At 34.7% G+C, this 18,255-nt stretch overlaps 1 protein-coding gene across 2 annotated transcripts in view; it reads left to right on the top strand.

Moving 5' to 3' along the window:
- SEPTIN7 (septin 7) overlaps positions 1-18,255 on the top strand; it is a 105,170-nt gene that overhangs the window by 48,260 nt on the left and 38,655 nt on the right. For both annotated transcript variants that reach the window (XM_050785488.1, XM_050785489.1), the window contains exon 2: positions 14,612-14,718. In XM_050785488.1, coding sequence (XP_050641445.1) covers positions 14,612-14,718 — 107 coding nt within the window. The remainder of the gene's footprint in view (positions 1-14,611; positions 14,719-18,255) is intronic.

Here is an 18,255-nt window from a genome sequence, read left to right on the forward strand (position 1 = left end):
CACAGCAGAATTGTTAGTTCTTAGTACTGGTGCAATTATAGTAATTAGAATAAGTAAACTTCTTTTAAGATAATTGCAGGGCCACGTTATATAGAGCCTGTTTAACTTGCCTTTTAGTATTAGCATGGACATCAGTGTGTATGTTAAAAGATATCCTAATAGATTTTGCGGAGATGAAATTGTCTTATAGCAAATTCCATATCAACATATGTATGGAATGTATCTAATGTAGTCTAGACCAGTGGCTCCCAGTTTTTTTGGCATCAGGGACTGGCTTTGTGGAAGACAGTTTTTCTGCCAGGGTGTGTGTGTGTGTGGGAGGGGGGCAGGATGGTTTCAGGATGAAACTGATCATCAGGCATTATATTCTTATAAGGAGGATACAACCTAGATCCCTCACATGAGCAGTGTACAATAGGGCTTGCATTCCTTTGAGAATCTGATGTTGCTGCTGATCTGACAGGAGGCAGAGCTCTGGCAGTAATGCTCACCACCACTCACCTCCTACTGTGTGGCCTGGTTCCTAACAGGCCACAGACTGGGGGTTGGGGATACCTGGTCTAGATTGTTCTTCACTGATTAAATCTTCACCAGATTAAGTTTATTAAAAAGTAAAACAAAGAATAGCACCCTCCCTTGGCAAAACATCTTGGTGTGGTGTCTTTTCTTCATTTTACAGCCAGGTGTAAAGAAAAAATTAAATTTCCCATCCAGTACTTAATTTCTCACCATTTGGCTTCTCTCCTTAACACAAAACTACTTTTATTAAAGGTCAGTAAAAGGCCTTCTGGTTGTCTTTTTCTTTAACTTATTTGGCATTATTGACCATTTTTTCCTTGAAACTTTCTTCCTCACTTTTTGTGATATTGCCTCCTGGTTTACCTGGTTGTGTTGAAGCCTGCTTTATTAGGATCCTTTCCTATGGGCCATCTTTAAATGTTGATTTAATCTGGCATATTGCTGTATGTCATCCTTTATTTACTAGAATTTCTTAATTTTCTTTTTATGGACAGGACGACACGAACATAAGAATTTCTTAATTTCATCTACCTTTCAAATCATTTTGGGAAACTTCTTCAAAGTATTCCTGGAAACACTTGCCTAGATATTCTGGGCTTTGGGTCTAGGATGGAATATGATCATCCATTTCGAAATAGCTCCTGAGATGACACTAATATGTATTTTGGTTAAGAACTATAGTTTGTCGCTGTCTCACCTCTAGTTTTCATTTGAGGTGCTTTTTAAAATGTCAAGCCCTGTGCATTTAATTAATAAAGTAAGTATCTTGATCAAGGTCATATACTTGTATGTTAATGAACTAGGATTTGAATTTGTACAAAATTGATTTCAAAACCCAGTAGAAAAAGAAAGGAAGGAGTTAGAAGAACAAGGTAGAAAAGCTCCACAGTGTGATCACCAGCTCCTCTCAGACTTTTCTCTTGCCTCAACTCTAACATGGTAAAACTTTCTGAAAGGACTTAAAGATTCTGTTTCTAAAAATCCTTTGCTTTCTTTTCCATACAATTGCTACAAAATGGTAAAAGTGGCTCCTGGTATCACAGATATCCCAGAAAGTTGAAATGCTTTTTGAAATGATACTCCATCTTTCAAAGCCTCATTAAAATGTGACCTCCTTTCCATACTGGTGTGATTCTCAGTTTCCTGAAATTCTGTTGCTTTGGGGTATCTCATTCATGGTTTTGATAAAATTCTGCCTTGTTTGTTCATTGTTTGCATATCTTACCTCTTCTACCATACTAATATTTTTAAGATCAAGGACTACATCTTATCTTTGCATTCCTCATTCATTTATTTGATAAAAATTTAATAATCACTTATAAAGTGTCAGGTACTACTTTAGTCTCAGAAAATCTAGAGATTAATAAGAAATGGATACAAAGTTGAGGTGCTGAGTAAGACAAAGATAAGCAAGTATCTTTAAAGCAGGACTGCTCAGATTCCTTTATTATGAATACTGGGGGATCCCAATCCCAAAGACCTGAAGAAACCTGATGTTAGCTATTATAAACAAATATTATTGTGACTTTCTTCAAAACCTTATAAACAAATATTTGATGAATGTTTTATTTTTAGGCTTGAAATTTAACATTCTTGAATAGTGATAGAATATATGGCTTTCATGGGCAAGACCTCAAAGATAAGAAGGATATGGGTTATTTTAACCTGCTTATTAGGTTAAAGTACAGGTATTGTATTACTAACTGTAGTTACTCTTGTTTCATAATTTTCATAGAGTAACATCTTAAACTGTAAATATTATATTTTGTTTTAACAAGGACAAAAAATTTAAAATCCAGTTATTTCCCCTTAAAACTGCAATAAAATGAGGGAATGATAATGACATTGTTGCAAAACATGTATAATGCATTTCAAAGTCAAAATAAATGTAAAATAGACATTAATTTGGAACATTCAAAAAAGTTTGTTTGGATTTATTAAAATACTAGTTTGAAGAAATATGAAATATTACGGATAGTCTTTTTCTCTTGAGTAATTTTTTTCTTAAGCCAGTATATATATTCTGAACTCTATTATTAAATGTTTTCTAAATAATGCAGAAGTACACTTGATTTGGGTTGTTTCCACAGATTTTGTGTTTAAGTAGAGTTTGATTTGGTAGGACTGATTATAGTTCTCTACTGTTTTGCATTAATGACACTATTTCCTTCCCTTCAGTAAAGCCAATGAACAAGGATCAATTGTAGTTATAAGTCACTTTGAGATTATTAGACAAGGCCGCTATATTTTGTCTTATAATTATAGGCCATTTGACATTTTGGTGTGGAAGTAAATATTACTCTACTAAATGTGAGTAGAAATTAATGTCCAAACTCAGGCATAGCCTCACTGCTTTCAACATTCCTTTTTATTTATTTTGAGGCCAGTACCCTTTAGTGTCAATAAATTGCCAACCTTACTCTTCTACTTTACTCTCCTGCATCCCTGTTTCAAATGTTTATTCCCTTCTTAAGGCTGTCTACTTCACCTTTGACCCTTATTCTTAGTAGTTGCACTAGGGTCCTTTCTTTTTCTGTGAGAAAACATGAATAGTAATAAAATACATTTCTTTGCAACTACCAATTATTGATATTCACGTGTCCACTGTGCCAAGGTATGATTCTAATGAGATCACTTATTTCTCACACCAACTCTGTGTTGTAGGTACTGCTTTTATCTGCATTTCAGAGAGGAGGGTACTGACACACAAAGTATAGGTTTGCCCAAGGTCACAAGGCGAATTTATTGATGGAACCGAGATAAGAGATTTCAAGGAAATTTTAAGCTCTAATGGACTACTATAACCTTTGCCCCTAGACTTTTCCAAAGTTACACAACTACTTTCTTACAATTATTGGTACTTCTGAAAAAAAAAAAATGAGATAACTTGGATTAAGGGTATGTGATACTTAAGGAAGCACAGAAAAATTTGGAATACACTTAATTTACACCTTCATGGTACTTCTTAGGAAAAATTTCCAGGGAAGAATAATAGTATTACCAAACTATTTTCGTATTTGTCAGATGCTATATTTTACTCTGCTACCAAGTAAAAGGACTGCTTACTCGTTACAAAATAGCTTGTTTTTAGAGCTCCCATAGCAATGTCATACAGCCACAATGATTTGAGTAAGGTGACTTTGCTTATGGGAAATAAACTGTATTTTATCAGGCTTTTTTGAATGACATTTTGGTAACCTCTGTGTTACGATAATAGAATCATTAAGACAATACGATAATCTACAAATACCTCATTTGTATGAGGTACTTGAGTCAATACAATAACCTACAAATACCTCATTTGTATGAGGTACTTGACTGAGTACTTTAGAAGAATATTCACTGAATCAGTGTTGTTCTTGAAAGGACATAGATCTGTTATTGTATCTTGTAAAAGGGTCTTTTTTCCCTCTTCCTTAACCTACTAAAGAGGTTATAATTTAGTTTCAGGACAGATGTGGGATTTGATACTGGGGCAGATGTGGGATTTGATACTAGGGGTAGGTAGAAGTACTCAGTCTGACAAGATTAAAGGCTATTGAACTTAGTTTCTCTCTTCTTTCTCTTCTAAATTTTGAATTGCTTTATCCTTTACTTTTCCATGTGAAACTCATTGTGGTTAGTGCAATAAAAGCAGTGGCCCTGGTGCTCAAGCATGTAATCCCGGCCCTTTGAGAGGCCGAGGCGGGAGGATTGCTTGAATCCCGGTGTTTGAGACCAGCCTGGGCAACATAGTGAGACCTCATCTCTTAAAAAAATATTAGCTGGACATGGTGGCATGCACATGTAGTCTCAGCTAGTCGGGAGGCTGAGGTGGGAGAATCACTTGAGCCCAGCAGGCAGAAGTTGCAGTAAGCCATGATTGTGCCTCTCACTTCAACCTGCGCGACAGAGTGAGACTCTTCTTGGGTTAAAAAAAAAACACTAAGTGGACCAGGACATAGAGGTCAAGAAGCATATTCCTTTCGCCTGCTCAGAGTCTGGGAAGTACAGTATGATAAAGGACATGAGATTTGCCATTCAGATTGAGCTGTAGCTCTGCTACTTGGTAGAGATATTTGTCATTGGCAAGTTACTTTCAGAGATTTTGTTTACTTAGCTGTAAAATTGTGTAAAGAATCTTATGTAGAGTTTTGTAATTATTGAAGTCATTGAATGCATGTAAAGTGCCTAGCTCAGTGTCTTTCTTATAGTTACTGAATAAAAATATTAAGTATTATTGTTAATGAAGATACCGGTAAAATATCACATGTCAAATAACCTGGTTAACCAGATTAGGAAGGTACTTGGGAATTCTGGGACAGAGTCTTTAATGGATAAATGAGAGTGGGTATTTAGAAAGGCAGTAGAATATACTGCCTAGTGTCAAATACTGACATTACCACTTATTAACTGTTTGGCACTAGCAAGTTATTTCACTTTTGTTTCTGTTTTTTTCACCTTAAAATGGTAATGATAATGATACAGATTAGGTATCCCTAATCCAAAAATCTGAAATCTCAAATACTCCAAAGTTTGAAACTTTGAGTGCTGACATGATGCTCAAAGGAAATGCTCATTGAACCAGTTTTTGGATTTTGGCTTTTCAGAATAGGGATGCTGAACTGATGAGCAATGCAAATATTCTAAAATTTGAAAAAGCCCCAAATCCAACACGCTTCTGGTCCCAAGCATTTTGGATAAGTGATACACAACCTGTAGCATCTATCTAATGGCGTTATAAAGGTTAACTAAGTCAATGCTTGTAAAATACTGGCACACAGAAGAATTTATAACTTACTGGCTGTCACTGTCATTATTTTTTATGCATAGTAGTATCAGTGCTAGAGGATTTGGGGATTCAAAATTTGAAAAATGCCCCCCCAGGGGACATTTGTCAATGTCTGGAAGCATTTTTGGTTGCCACAGCTGGGGAGGAGGGATGCTAACTGACTTCTAATGGGTAAAGGCCAGGGATGCTGCCAAGCATCCTTGAATTAACAAGACACTTCTCACAATAAAGAATTATCCAATCCAAAATGTCAGTAGTGTCAAGATTGAGAATTCCTGTAGTACAGCTGTCTGGAGCTGTAGTTGCCAGCATCTGCAGTAACCTGTGCCTGATGCCTCCCTCTCATTTACTCTGTAGTCTCTTTACTGGACTTAATACTCATTTTTCTCTTAACTTTTATCCCAGTACTCCCAATCATTATATTTGCAGGTAGGCTGTTCTCAGGCATTCTTCTTGAACTCTTTGTAGCATAACATGTAGATAACATATCAACCCCTTTAAAGAATTAAAAGTTAAAATTAAATATTAATATAATTTATGGTTCTTGTAGAAAAACTGATACACAAAGAAGAAAAATTTAAATGTTTCATAACCTTTCCCATCTAGAAATAAACACTATTAGAAAGTTGGTATATTCCCTGTTATTATTACCTTCCCCTCAGCTTCCCAAAGAAAGAAAAGTTTATAAAATATACATTTTATTTTTAAAAAACTAAGTTCTAAAGATATTTAGTAAAAAGCAAGTTTCCTTTTTTCTCCCACCTTCATTTCCAGTCCTGTCTCTAGAGATAAGCATTAAATTGGTGCAAGTGTTTTGGCATTTTTTTATACTTTTATATACACCAGGCATTCCTATGTCAATTTTTTTGTGTGTGTAAACAGTACCATGCTGTAAGTACTGTTCTGTGAATGTTTTTTCCCTATCAGTGAATATACTGTGTGTATATATGTATATATAAAATGAATATTCCTGTCAGTATATTCTTAGCAATTATGTGGTATTCTATAATACCTTTATCATGATTTATACAGTCAGCTATTAATGAAGATAGATGTTCATAGTTACACTGCTTAGGTTCCTTGGATTTCTAGGCACACATATAAATGCCTCTGTAATGTACATTTCTGAGAGTGAAATCCTGGGTCAAAAGGCATGTAGATTTAAATTTTGGTAGATTACCAAATTATTCTTCAGAAAATCTGTACCAGTTTACAGTTTCACCAAGAACCATCCTGATGGTTGACTTATTTTCTTAAGGCTTATTTTAAGCATGAGTTTTTCTTCCAAATACTTTAGTCAAATCTCCTAGATGTTTATGTGTAATACTCATTTTGTTTGTATTTGAGTAATTTTCACATAGGAAGAGTTAAGGAGAGATACCTAAGTAGATGGATGGATTGTGTTATTTTTTGTTAATTTTTAATTTCACTACATTCAGAGAATATGATCTGTAGGTTCCAGTATTTATTTTTCTGTGTAGCCTTACATAAATCAGCTTATTTAGTATTCCATAGGTTTCAAAAATAAGTATTCCATAGGTTTCAAAAAAAAGAAATTTCTGTATGTATATTTGAAAATTAAGCATATTATTTAAATCATTTTTATTTTTTAAGCACTTGATTTATCCATATCCAAAAGACCTATAGTCTTTTGATGTGGAATTTGCTAACTTCCTATTGTTTCCAAGTTTTTGCCTGAAGCATTTTTTAACATTTTGTTGTTATTTATATTCTTACCTCTGTCATACCAGACTTTCATGTGTTTCTAATTTCCTTAAATGAATCACAGAAATAGTACAACTACTTATTGAGCACTTAATGTATACCAGGCACTGTGCTTAGATGTCACATATATTACCTAATTTATTCCTCATAGTTCATACTCTTATACTATTTGATATGTAAGAAAACAGAAAATGCAAGTATCTTGCTCACAATTACATAATTCCATTATATAATTGTGGAATTAATGGAATTATAATAATGGAATTATACAGTATGTATTCTTTTTAGATTAGCTTCTTTTGCTCACCAGTGTACATTGGTCTGTGTCTTTTCATGGCTTGGTAGCTAATTTCTTTTTGGTGCTGAGTGATACTCCATTTTCTGGATGTACCATAGTGTATTTATCTATTCAACTACCGAAGGACATTGTGGTTGCTTCCACGTCTTGGCAATTATAAATAAAGCTGCTGCAAATACCTGTGTGCAAGACTTTGTGTGGATCTAAGTTTTTAACTTAGCTGGGTAAACATCAAGAAGGACAATTGGATCACTGCCTTGTGTCCTTACTGCTCTTAAAGATCAGATTCTGTTCTTAAATACCAGATCTTTTCAGCTTTTTACTTCTTAGAATGGAGTGGCAACTTCCAAGTTCCTTACGTACAGAACCAGAAAAAGCAGACTGAGTTCTCAACTACTTTTTGGTACCCATTTTTTCTGCCTCCTTACCCTGAATGAAACTTGGCTCTTTGAGGATCATTTACCCCTATTGCATATAACTCAAGGAGGAGCTTTTGTTTCACCTTATGAGCCTCAAGGTGGGAGATGGTCTTGGTTACTTATTTCTCATCCAGGTTTGTGTTAAAACCTCTGTTTCTTTGGAATCTTCCAATTTATAAGGAAATAGAAATCACTTGAGTTCAGAATAAATTGTTCTAAAAATTAAATATAAAGTTCTCAGTTATAGGAAAAAATAATTAAGGCCTCTTTGATTTGGCTTTTCTAATTGAATTCGATTCTAGGGGAAGAAGTGTTTTGATTTTCCTGCTTCCTTGATTCTAAGATAAAATCTACTCTGAAACATAATCAAATTTGATTTGAGGGAGGTAAATAGTACAGTCAATTACATTTTGTTTATGAGACATTTGTTTTTAGAAATATTGGGGGGGCAAAATTGTATCTTAGAATTGAGGAAATTGAACAGTTCTCAATCTGTTATGAAAGGTTTACTTTGCCCAGAGCCAACTTAAAAAGAAAACTACAACTAACATAGAAATAACTCAAGAATAAATGTGTAGTTGAGAACTAGAGAAACACGTTACACAGGAGCAATGTTGAATTGGAATCAGAAATTATCTTTCTCTTGGCCAAATGATACCCTTTATTGTTTACAGTGTTTACTTTGATAGAGATCACCCAGTTAGTGTAGTTATGGTTCACATTATAACAGGAAACCTAATCATTTATCTTTAAATTGCAGTTTTCCCACACATTTGATAAGTTTTTAAACTTTCATAACCGTGGATAAAGTTTCTTGAAATACAAAACATCTTGGTTTTAATGCCACTTGGGAATTGAATTAGAAAGCTTTGGTCCATAATTTCAGTGTAAGTAGTCTAGGAATTGATGGAAGTTAATTTATTTATATCTCCCCTGATATGTTAAATATCTCATAGCTGAGTTCAGGGTATACAGCGTATTACTTCACATAGTCAATGTTAAGAATTTAAAAGATAAAGAAAAAAATCCAATGGGAAAAAGTATTATCTTAACTGAAAGTATAACTAGGTATTTGCTAATTTTTAAAGAGTATTAAAAAAGCAGAAAGTATTTGGAAATTTGACAGTAGAGAGTAGTATGAGGTGTACATACTGTTGAGAATAAAGGGAGAAACCTTCATCACTGTTTCCAAAAAGGAAAGTTACTCAAAAAAGGGGGGGGGGTGGCAAATATTCCAGTCCTTAATTAGGAAAGCCATGAGCCACTTTTATTTCTTTTTTTTGAGACAGAGTCTTGCTCTGTCACCCAGGCTGGAGTGCAGTGGTGCCATCTCGGCTCACTGCAGCCTCCGCCTCCTGGTTTACGCAATTCTCTTGCTTCAGCCTCCTGAATAGCTGGGATTACAGGCATGTGCCACCACGACAGGGTAATTTTTTTGTATTTTTAGTAGAGACAGGGTTTTGCCATGTTGCCCAGGCCTGTCTTGAACTCCTAAGCCAAAGTGATCCCTCCGCCTCGGCCTCTCAAAATTCTGAGGTTATAGGCCTTAGACACCACACCCAGCCCCCACTTTTATTTCTGATTTTAGTAATTTGAGTCTCTCTCTTTTATTCTCAATCTAGTTTATGGGTTGTCAATTTTGTTTATTCTTTTGAAGAACTAACAATTGGTTTTGCTGATTTCTATTCTTTTTTTGGGACGGAGTCTAGCTCTGTTGCCAGGCTGGAGTGCAGTAGCGCGATCTCGGCTCACTGCAACCTCCGCCTCCCGAGTTCAAGCAGTTGTCCTACCCAAGCCTCCTGAGTAGCTGGGATTACAGGCACGCCCTGCCACGCCCAGCTAATTTTTGTATTTTTAGTAGAGACGTGGTTTCACCATGTTGGCCAGGATGGTCTCAGTCTCCTGACCTCGTGATCTGCCCGCCTCAGCCTCCCAAAGTACTGGGATTACAGGCATGAGCCACCACGCCTGGCCGATTTCTATTCTTTTGTTTATTTATTTATTTGAAACAGAGTTTCGCTCTTCTTGCCCAGGCTGGAGTGCCATGGCACGATCTCGGCTCACTGCACCCTCTGCCTCCTGGGTTCAAGCGATTCTTCTGTCTCAGCCTCCCGAGTAGCTGGGACTACAGGCATGCGCCACTAAATCCGGCCCAGTTTTGTATTTTTAGTAGAGATGGGGTTTCACCATGTTGGTCAGGCTGGTCTTGAACTCTTGACCTCAGGTGATCCACCCGCCTCGGCCTCCCAAAATGCTGGGATTACAGGCGTGAGCCACCACGCCCGGCCCAATTTCTATTCTTAAAATCTGTTTTATTTATCTCTGCACTCATTTTTATTTTTTTCTTGTTTTTGCTAGCTTTGAGTTTAGTTTGCTCTTCTTTTTCTAATTCGTTATGGTGTAAACATAGGTTGTTGTTTAAAATCTTCATTTTTATGTAAATGTTTACAACTATAAATTTCCTTCTTAGCACTGCTTTTTCTGCATTCCATAAGTTTTGGCATGTTGGGTTTTTATTTTTATTTTGTCTCAGGGTATATTTTAATTTCCCTCGTGAAATCTTTGATCCATTGATTGATAAGAATGTGTTGTTTGATTTCCAAATATTTGTTAGTTTTCCTAGTTTCCTTCCATTACTGATTTTTAGTTTCATTTGATTATGATGGGAAAAAAATACTTTGCTTGATTTCAATTCTTTAAAATTTGTTAAGACTTGTTTCTTTTAGTCATTGCGGAAAAATGTTTTACATGCCCTTGAGAGAAATGTGTAGACCACTGTTGTTGGATGCAGTGTTTTGTCTGTGTTAGCTTCAATTGCTTTACAGTTTTGTTTGTATCCTCTATTTCCTTGTTTATTTTCTGTCTAGTTGTCCTGTCCATTATTGAAACTGGAGTATTGAAGTCTCCAACTATTATTATAGAACTGTCTGTTTCTCCCTTTAATTCTGCCAGTGTTTGCTTCACATAATTTAAAGTTCTGATGTTTGCTGTATATATATGTTTTTAATTGTTACATCATCTTGGCAAAGTGACCCATTTATCAACATTTAAAGTCCTTCTTTGTCTTTGATAATAGTTTTTGACTTGAGACTATTTTGTCTAATATTAGTATGGCTTCTCTACCTTTCTGGTTACTATTTGCATGAATTATCTTTTTCTAACCTTTTACTTTGAACCTATGTGTTTTCTTAGATCTACAATGTGTCTTATAGATACGCAGTTGAGTCATGTCATTTTATTTATTATGACACTCTGTGCCTTTAATTGGGGGAGTTTAATCAATTTACCTATAAATACTAATAAGGAAGAACTAACTTTTGCCATTTTGTTTTCTGTATGTCTTTTAGCTGTTTTGTCCTTCATTTCTTCCATTACTGCCTTTGTTTGTGTTTACTTGATTTTTTGTAGTGACACAATTTGATTCCCTTCTCTCTTTTTTTTCTTTTTGGTATATTTTATAGAAATTTTCTTTGGTTATTATAGGGATAATATATAATATCCTAAAGTTTTTACAATCTAATTTTTTGTACCAGTTTAACTTAAATCACGTTGAACAACTACACTTCCATTGCTCTGTCCCTCTCATGTTATTGATGTTGGAAGTTACAGTATTATACTTGATGTACCTATTAACACAGATTCATGATTTTTTAATGCATTTGCCTTTAAAAACTCATAGAAAATATAAGGTGAACTTGCAAACCAAAATTCTAATAATACTGGTTTTTATATTTGCTCTTGCATTTACCTTTACGGGATCTTTATATCTTTATATTGCTTTGAGTTACTGTCTAGAGTCTTTTTATTTCAACCTGAAGGACTACCTTCAGTATTTCTTGTAATATATGTGTAGTGATAATGAACCTCCCTCAGGTTTTGTTTATTGGGGAATGTCTTTATTTCTCCCTCATTTATAATGGTCACTTTTGCCAGATACAGAATTTGCATTTGACAGTTATTTTCTTGTAGCACTTTAAATGTATCGTTGCACTCCCATCAGGCCTCCAAGGTTTCTGCCAGAAGGTTGGCTTATAGTCTTATTTGAGGATTCTAACTATGCAGTGAGTCGCTTATCGTTTGCCACTTTCAAGATTCTGTCTTGGCTTTTGACAGTTTGATTGTAATTGTGTTGATATTGGTTGTGAGTTTTTCTTATTTGAAGTTTGTTGAGATCCTTGGATTTGTAGATTCATCGGTTTCATCACCTTTGGGGAGTTTTTTCCTTCATGTAATCTCTGTGTTCATTTCTCTTCCTCTGAAACATCCATTGGGTATATATTGGTCCAGTTGTTTTGTTTCATAATCTCTTGGGCTCTGTTTACTTTTCATCTTTTTTCTTTCTGCTCAGATTTGATAATTTCAATTGTCTTCAGGTTTACTGAGTTTTTTCTTTTGCCTACTCAGTTCTGCTATTGAACCCATATAGTGACATTTTCAATTCAATTATTGTATTTTTCAGCTCCACAATTTGTTTTTATAATTCCTCTTTATTGATATTCTCATTTTGCTTATTATTTTCCTGATTTCCATTCATTTTGGTTCATTTTTTTCTTTAGCTCTTTGGGCATAGTTAAGACAGCTACTTTCAAGTCTGTATAATAAGTCTAATATCTGTATTTCTTCAGGAATAGTTTCTGGAAATTTTTGTTCCTTTGGGCCATATTTTCCTATACCTTGTTGCATGCCTTGTGATGTTTTTTGAAAACTGAGTATTTGAAAGAGTCACCTCTCTCAGTTGCACACTGGCTATGTACTACTGGGGCATTTCTCTGCTGATGAGTTGAGCATGCCCTTAACCTAGTGATCACCCCAAGATGAAAGCTTAAGATCTTCTTTTCTGAGCATTTGTATTGCCTAGGCCTGTGGGTCGCTTTCTCAATTCCTCCTGTATACATGGCTGCTTTTGAATGTCTTAATTTCCTGAAGAGTCTCACCTGCATGCTCAGATGGTCTATTATATCTACCCACTGTAATCTTATGCCCCAAATATCTGTTGTGTCCTCTTGCAGCTTTCGTGAGTGGTGTGCATTGCTTCTCTCTCCAAATGAGGTTCCAGTTAGGCAAAACAGGAATCAGTTCTTCTGGCAGACCAGAGAGGTTAAAATGTTACAAGTTAGGTCTGCACTCTTCCGCCCATTTGAAGGGAATGAATTGGGAATTGGTTTGCTGCCTTCTTGAGACCCAGATAAACTGCAGAAGGGGTGGGACAAGATCACAGAAAAATGTCACAAAAGTTTTGCATATTTTTTTTCCTTAATTGGGCATTTGCTTCGTCGCTATAGACTTTTGACTGTTTTTCACAGGTCCTGTAAGGTTAATTCTATGAGGTTTTGGTTGTTTTTGGTGTTTCTGTGAGGAAATGAGGCTTTGAGCTTTTTAATTTGCCGTTTTGCTGATGCCACTCAGTAATGCTTTTTAAATTATGAATATAATAGAATCATATTGAAGGAAGTTTACAGCACCCCGAAGTATAACAAACTAAGAAAAATCATCTACATTGTACTATCCCCAGAGTAGCCACTATTTACATTTTGGTGCGTTACCTTCAGACTTATTTTTCTTCCTCTCTCTTTTCCCTTTGTCCTGTGTCGTCTTGTTCCCCGACTCCTCACTACAAATAAAAAGGGTAAAAAAACTAAAAAAATCTCTAAACATAATTTATTGAGTACAGTGTTAATCTTTTAATGAGCATACTTTTTAATTTCCCAAAACATTATTGTATATACTAAAATTTTCATTTGTATTTCCAAAAGGAAATATTGTAGATATTTCTGATACCATCCAAATGCTTGGGTTTTATTCTAGTCTTTCTGCTTTCAAGGTATAAGAGTTAAGAAAGAATTGGGTGTGGCCAACCCATGTTACTTTCCTGTGACTTAGACATTTTTGGCATTTTTACATCTAGTAAAAAGTGGCATGCTTTCAGTCAAAGGGTAAGCCCAGACCATGTGGAAAGGATCTTATCTCTTTTGAGAGCTGATATAAAAAGAATTCCTCCTAGACATATATTGTGACATCAGTTACTTAGGCTAAACATGCCTATTATTCTAAGTGAATTATTAACAATACATACTTTAACTCTGTGCCATGTTAATTATCGTAATATGGTTTATAATTTATTTTAACCTTAGGTTATATATACCTTGAAGCCATTTATATTTTGGTATACTTGTAATAGTTACTATACACTAGACTATGTATATTAGACTAGAGATGGAGAGTCAAAAAAGAGTACTTGATCAGAGTACAAATCATGCCCTAGCTTCCTTCATGTCTACCTCCTACCTTGAGTAGAAGCAGTATAAAAAATAATTACCTAAGATTTTTTTGGATTCTGGTTTGGGAGAAGTAGTACCCTTATATTTAGACTGATGGGTGGCTAAATTAGAAAGTATTTTTTGTGATTTAGAATTTTATGTGGAGATGCTCATTGTGATTAATTATTCTTTGTATTAGCAGATTTTTGCTTTTTATGGCTGCATGATTTCTTGTTTTGGTCATTCATTATTGTCTATTAGTAAAGAAAAACTTTATTTCACTCAAGCAGCAATGTATAATCCAACTTGGATTTTTTAATAATGACTTTTTTCTTTGGGAATACATTACTGTTAAAAATGTAGATTATTAGATACATTACTTTTAATGAATATAAGTTGTATAATTAGAAGACTGAAAAGAATCCCTGGAAGCATGAGTCTAATTTGATAGCTAAGAAACTGAGGACAAGATACTTATTCTTTGTAACATATTTTCTAATGTCATTTCATTGTTTCACCAAGAAGTACTTGCATAAAGCAAGTTCAATTATAGCATCTGTTGAATATTTAAGGTTGGGTAAAGTGGGTGAATTTAACAGATATTTTCCCTTATTTCTTTTAGGTGAATCTGGATTGGGAAAGTCGACGTTAATCAACTCATTATTCCTCACAGATTTGTATTCTCCAGAGTATCCAGGTCCTTCTCATAGAATTAAAAAGACTGTACAGGTATGGATATTAGTATTGTTAATTGATGATAAGCTGGAATAATATTAATACAAAGCACATATCGTAACTTTTATTATGCTTCCTTAGAAGTAAGATACAAATTTGCCCTTATTCAGTGTAAGATAGTAAATATGACTTCATAAAATTTTTTAAAAAGTACAGTTAATCAGAAGAATTATCTTGACTAGAACTTTCCAAATTTGTCCGGAGGACTCTCCTAGAGATGACATTGTGACATAGTAACCAATTCCCCTGGAGTTGTGCTATCTAGTATGGTAGTCATTTGCCACATGTTTAAATCAATTAAAATTAGTTAAATTAAAAATGCAATTTTTCATTTGCTCCAGATACATTTCAGGTGCTTAACAGCTCATGTGGCAAGTGGCTGCCATTTTTTTGCAGCACATATATGAAGATTTTCATCATTGCAGAAAATTGCATTGGATAGTGTAGAGAAAACATGATTTATAGAAAAGCTTTTGTTATTTAAATACAGTGTTCTATATTAGTCAGTGGCATAATACCATATCATAGTTGAATGGCAATAGCAATTCTGTAAGACTCCCAAGGTATATGTGATCTAATTTACTGCTTCTCAGTATTTGCTATGCATTCCAATCCTGGATATCCTGTTAAATTTAGTTCTTCTAGTAGGTCTGAGATGGGCTGCAATTTCTGCATTTCTAACAAGATCACAGGTGATGCTGATCCTGCTGGATGGTAGATCACACTTTATAGAGCAAGGGGCTGGATTCTAGATATGCACTTTTTATTAAATATTACAGCAACCTGTAGCCATGTGTGGCTATTAATCTTTGAAATCTGGGTAGTCTAAATTGTGATGTTCTGCAAATATAAAATATACCACAGATGTCTAACACTGAGCATGGAAAAAAAATCTCAATAATTTTTTATATTGATTGTATACTACAGTGATAATATTTTGGATGTATAAATAAAATAATCAATTTTATTTAACCTTTTTCATATTTTAAAAGTGGCTACTAAGAAAATTATAAATTATGATTGACATGGTATTTTTTTTTTATTTAACCTTTTTCCTATTTTAAAAGTGGCTACTTAAGAAAATTATAAATTATGTGATTGACATGGTGTTTTTGTTTGGCAGTACTGCTCTAAACTGTTGATTAAAAATATTGTTGTTGAGCTCTGCTTATGTGATATATAGGACACGAGCAGAGAGGAGGCAAGTGAACATTTCTGGCTGGAGTCGGCTTCATTGAGGCAGTGATGCTTTTAGCTGAATTCAAAGAAGTGGTAGTGATGATCCCAGTGCACAGGATGGAAGGACAGTCTATATATTCTGGGCAGTAACTCATATGTATCAAACTACAAGATGCAGTTTAGTAACTAGATCCCAAAGGAATAATTTTGTGAAGTGAATTTCTTATTTCTCCTTTTCGATGTTTCTATTTTAGGATTTTGTTGTGTTTTGTTTTGTTTTGTTTTGGTAACCTTCATAGGGCTTGAGATTTAAAATTACCTGCAAAATTATGCTCTAAAAACTTGATCCTGCATGCTTGTTTGTCATAAATATTGGAAATTTTAATCCTAAGCAAAAAAACGAACTTTGAACTTTCTTAATTTGGGTATCTATTATGAATACCTTAATTTAGGTATTTATGAATTTAGAGATGCAAGGTAAAACTAACCACTACCCAAATTAATATGCAGTTCATTTCCAGAACCCTAGTTTCTTCCGTGTGCTCACTCTCATTCAGTATTACACCCCACAAAGATAAACACCTTAACTGACTGCTTTCTCCGTAGATAAATTTGCCTGTTCTTGAACGTTATATACATATACTTTTTTGTATCTGTTTTCTTTCAGTGAAGATTACGTCTGTATTATTTACTCATGTTGGGTGTAGTTCTTTTTCATCATAGTATGATACTCCATTGTGTGAATTTATCAGTATATCCTTTATTGTTTATTTTAGATAAGCCTTTGGGTTTTCAGTTTTTTACTAATAGGAACATTCTTGTGTATGTTTTGGTAGACTTAGGCGCTCATTGCTGTTGTGTGTGCATAAAGATATAAAGGTATTTGAGTTTATTTTCTTTGATTTCTAGTGAGGTTGAACATGTCTTTTGTACTCATTAACTGTTCACATTTCATTAAAGTGTTTTGATAATCTTAATATTTTCTGTCATTTTCTTACTGATTTATAGGAGTTTTAAAAATCTAATAATCCCCTACATTTTAGATATTGCAGACATTTTCTCGCCAGGCAAGCATCTGTTAAAGATGTGACATGCCCTCAATTTATTAGAATTCTTACATTGGCCTAGCTTCAGAATAAATTGTCTAAACTTATTTTACCTTCCTTTAAAATAACACTTCAAAAATATCCTCTTCTGTTGTGAATATCTTCCCAGAAACTCTCTTTATCTTGAAAACAAAGGGGTAATGGAGGTGAGAATATCTCTAGGAGGATTTTTAAGACAGAGGCATGTGTACCACTGTTAAATATCTTTTCTTTACCAAAAAGAAGACCTGTAACATTTGAGAACCAGATTGATCCTTACTAGAATCCTGTAGAAGTCCTCTTTCCTGACTGAACCATGGAGGTGTATTCCTTTGTGTACTGGGAACCAGTTGAAGATCATCTAAACTCTTTTGCCCATTACTCAGGAAAGAACATGCCATTATTACAGACAGGGTCAGAGTCATTCAAGAAGCCTGAATGTAGTTAGAAAATTAGAATGTAATCTTTTTAATAGTTGGCTGGCTCCTTACCAAGCCCAGTAGTCTAGCAGATGATCTGCCGTTGGAAGCTCGTAAACACTCACAGTAGAGGGGAGTGATCACCAGTATTGTATCTCAGTCCAGACATATTAGTCTGGTAAACATACAGTCCTGATTTTCAAAATACAAATGTTTATAAAAATGGGGAGAAAAACACTCTCCTGTTATGTAGCTGAATAAGGAGCAAGATTTTAATAAAGACCACGATCTCATATTCTCATCCCTGGGCGTTATCTGTTTATAAGAGACTTGTATCTTAAAGGAGATATTTATTCACATTCACAGTCTTGGAAGGAATGGGAAGCTGTGTACACTGAGCAGAGAGCTGATTTTTAGCCTCCTGTGTGTAAAATAGTGGTTCTGATTCAAGTGAAGTTTTCAGTATTAATAGAAGCTCATTAAGATTAATTCTTAACCTCTTATCTTGGACGTCAGAACCCTGAGTTATATCTGTGCATTTCCAGATGCAAGCTGACACCAGTCCTGGAATTCTTTATACCAGTGCTTCTCAAACTTGAGCGCACATCACAGTCACGTGGAAGGCTTGTTCAAACACAGATTGCTGAGTCCCTTTCTTCATGGTTTGCTGTATAGCAGGTTTGAGGCAGGGCACAAGTAATTTGTATTTGTTTAGTTCTCAGAATGTATTACTGCCAGTCTAGGTACTGCATTTTGAGAACCACTGCTCTACTGCAAACTGGTTTTATCCTGTGCCTGTCAGGGTGAAAGGAGGAGAGGGAAGTGCTTTGCCTTAGTTCTTTCAGAAT

The sequence above is a fragment of the Macaca thibetana genome, chromosome 3 (assembly GCF_024542745.1).
Source record: "Macaca thibetana thibetana isolate TM-01 chromosome 3, ASM2454274v1, whole genome shotgun sequence".
Taxonomy (NCBI): Eukaryota; Metazoa; Chordata; class Mammalia; order Primates; family Cercopithecidae; genus Macaca; species Macaca thibetana.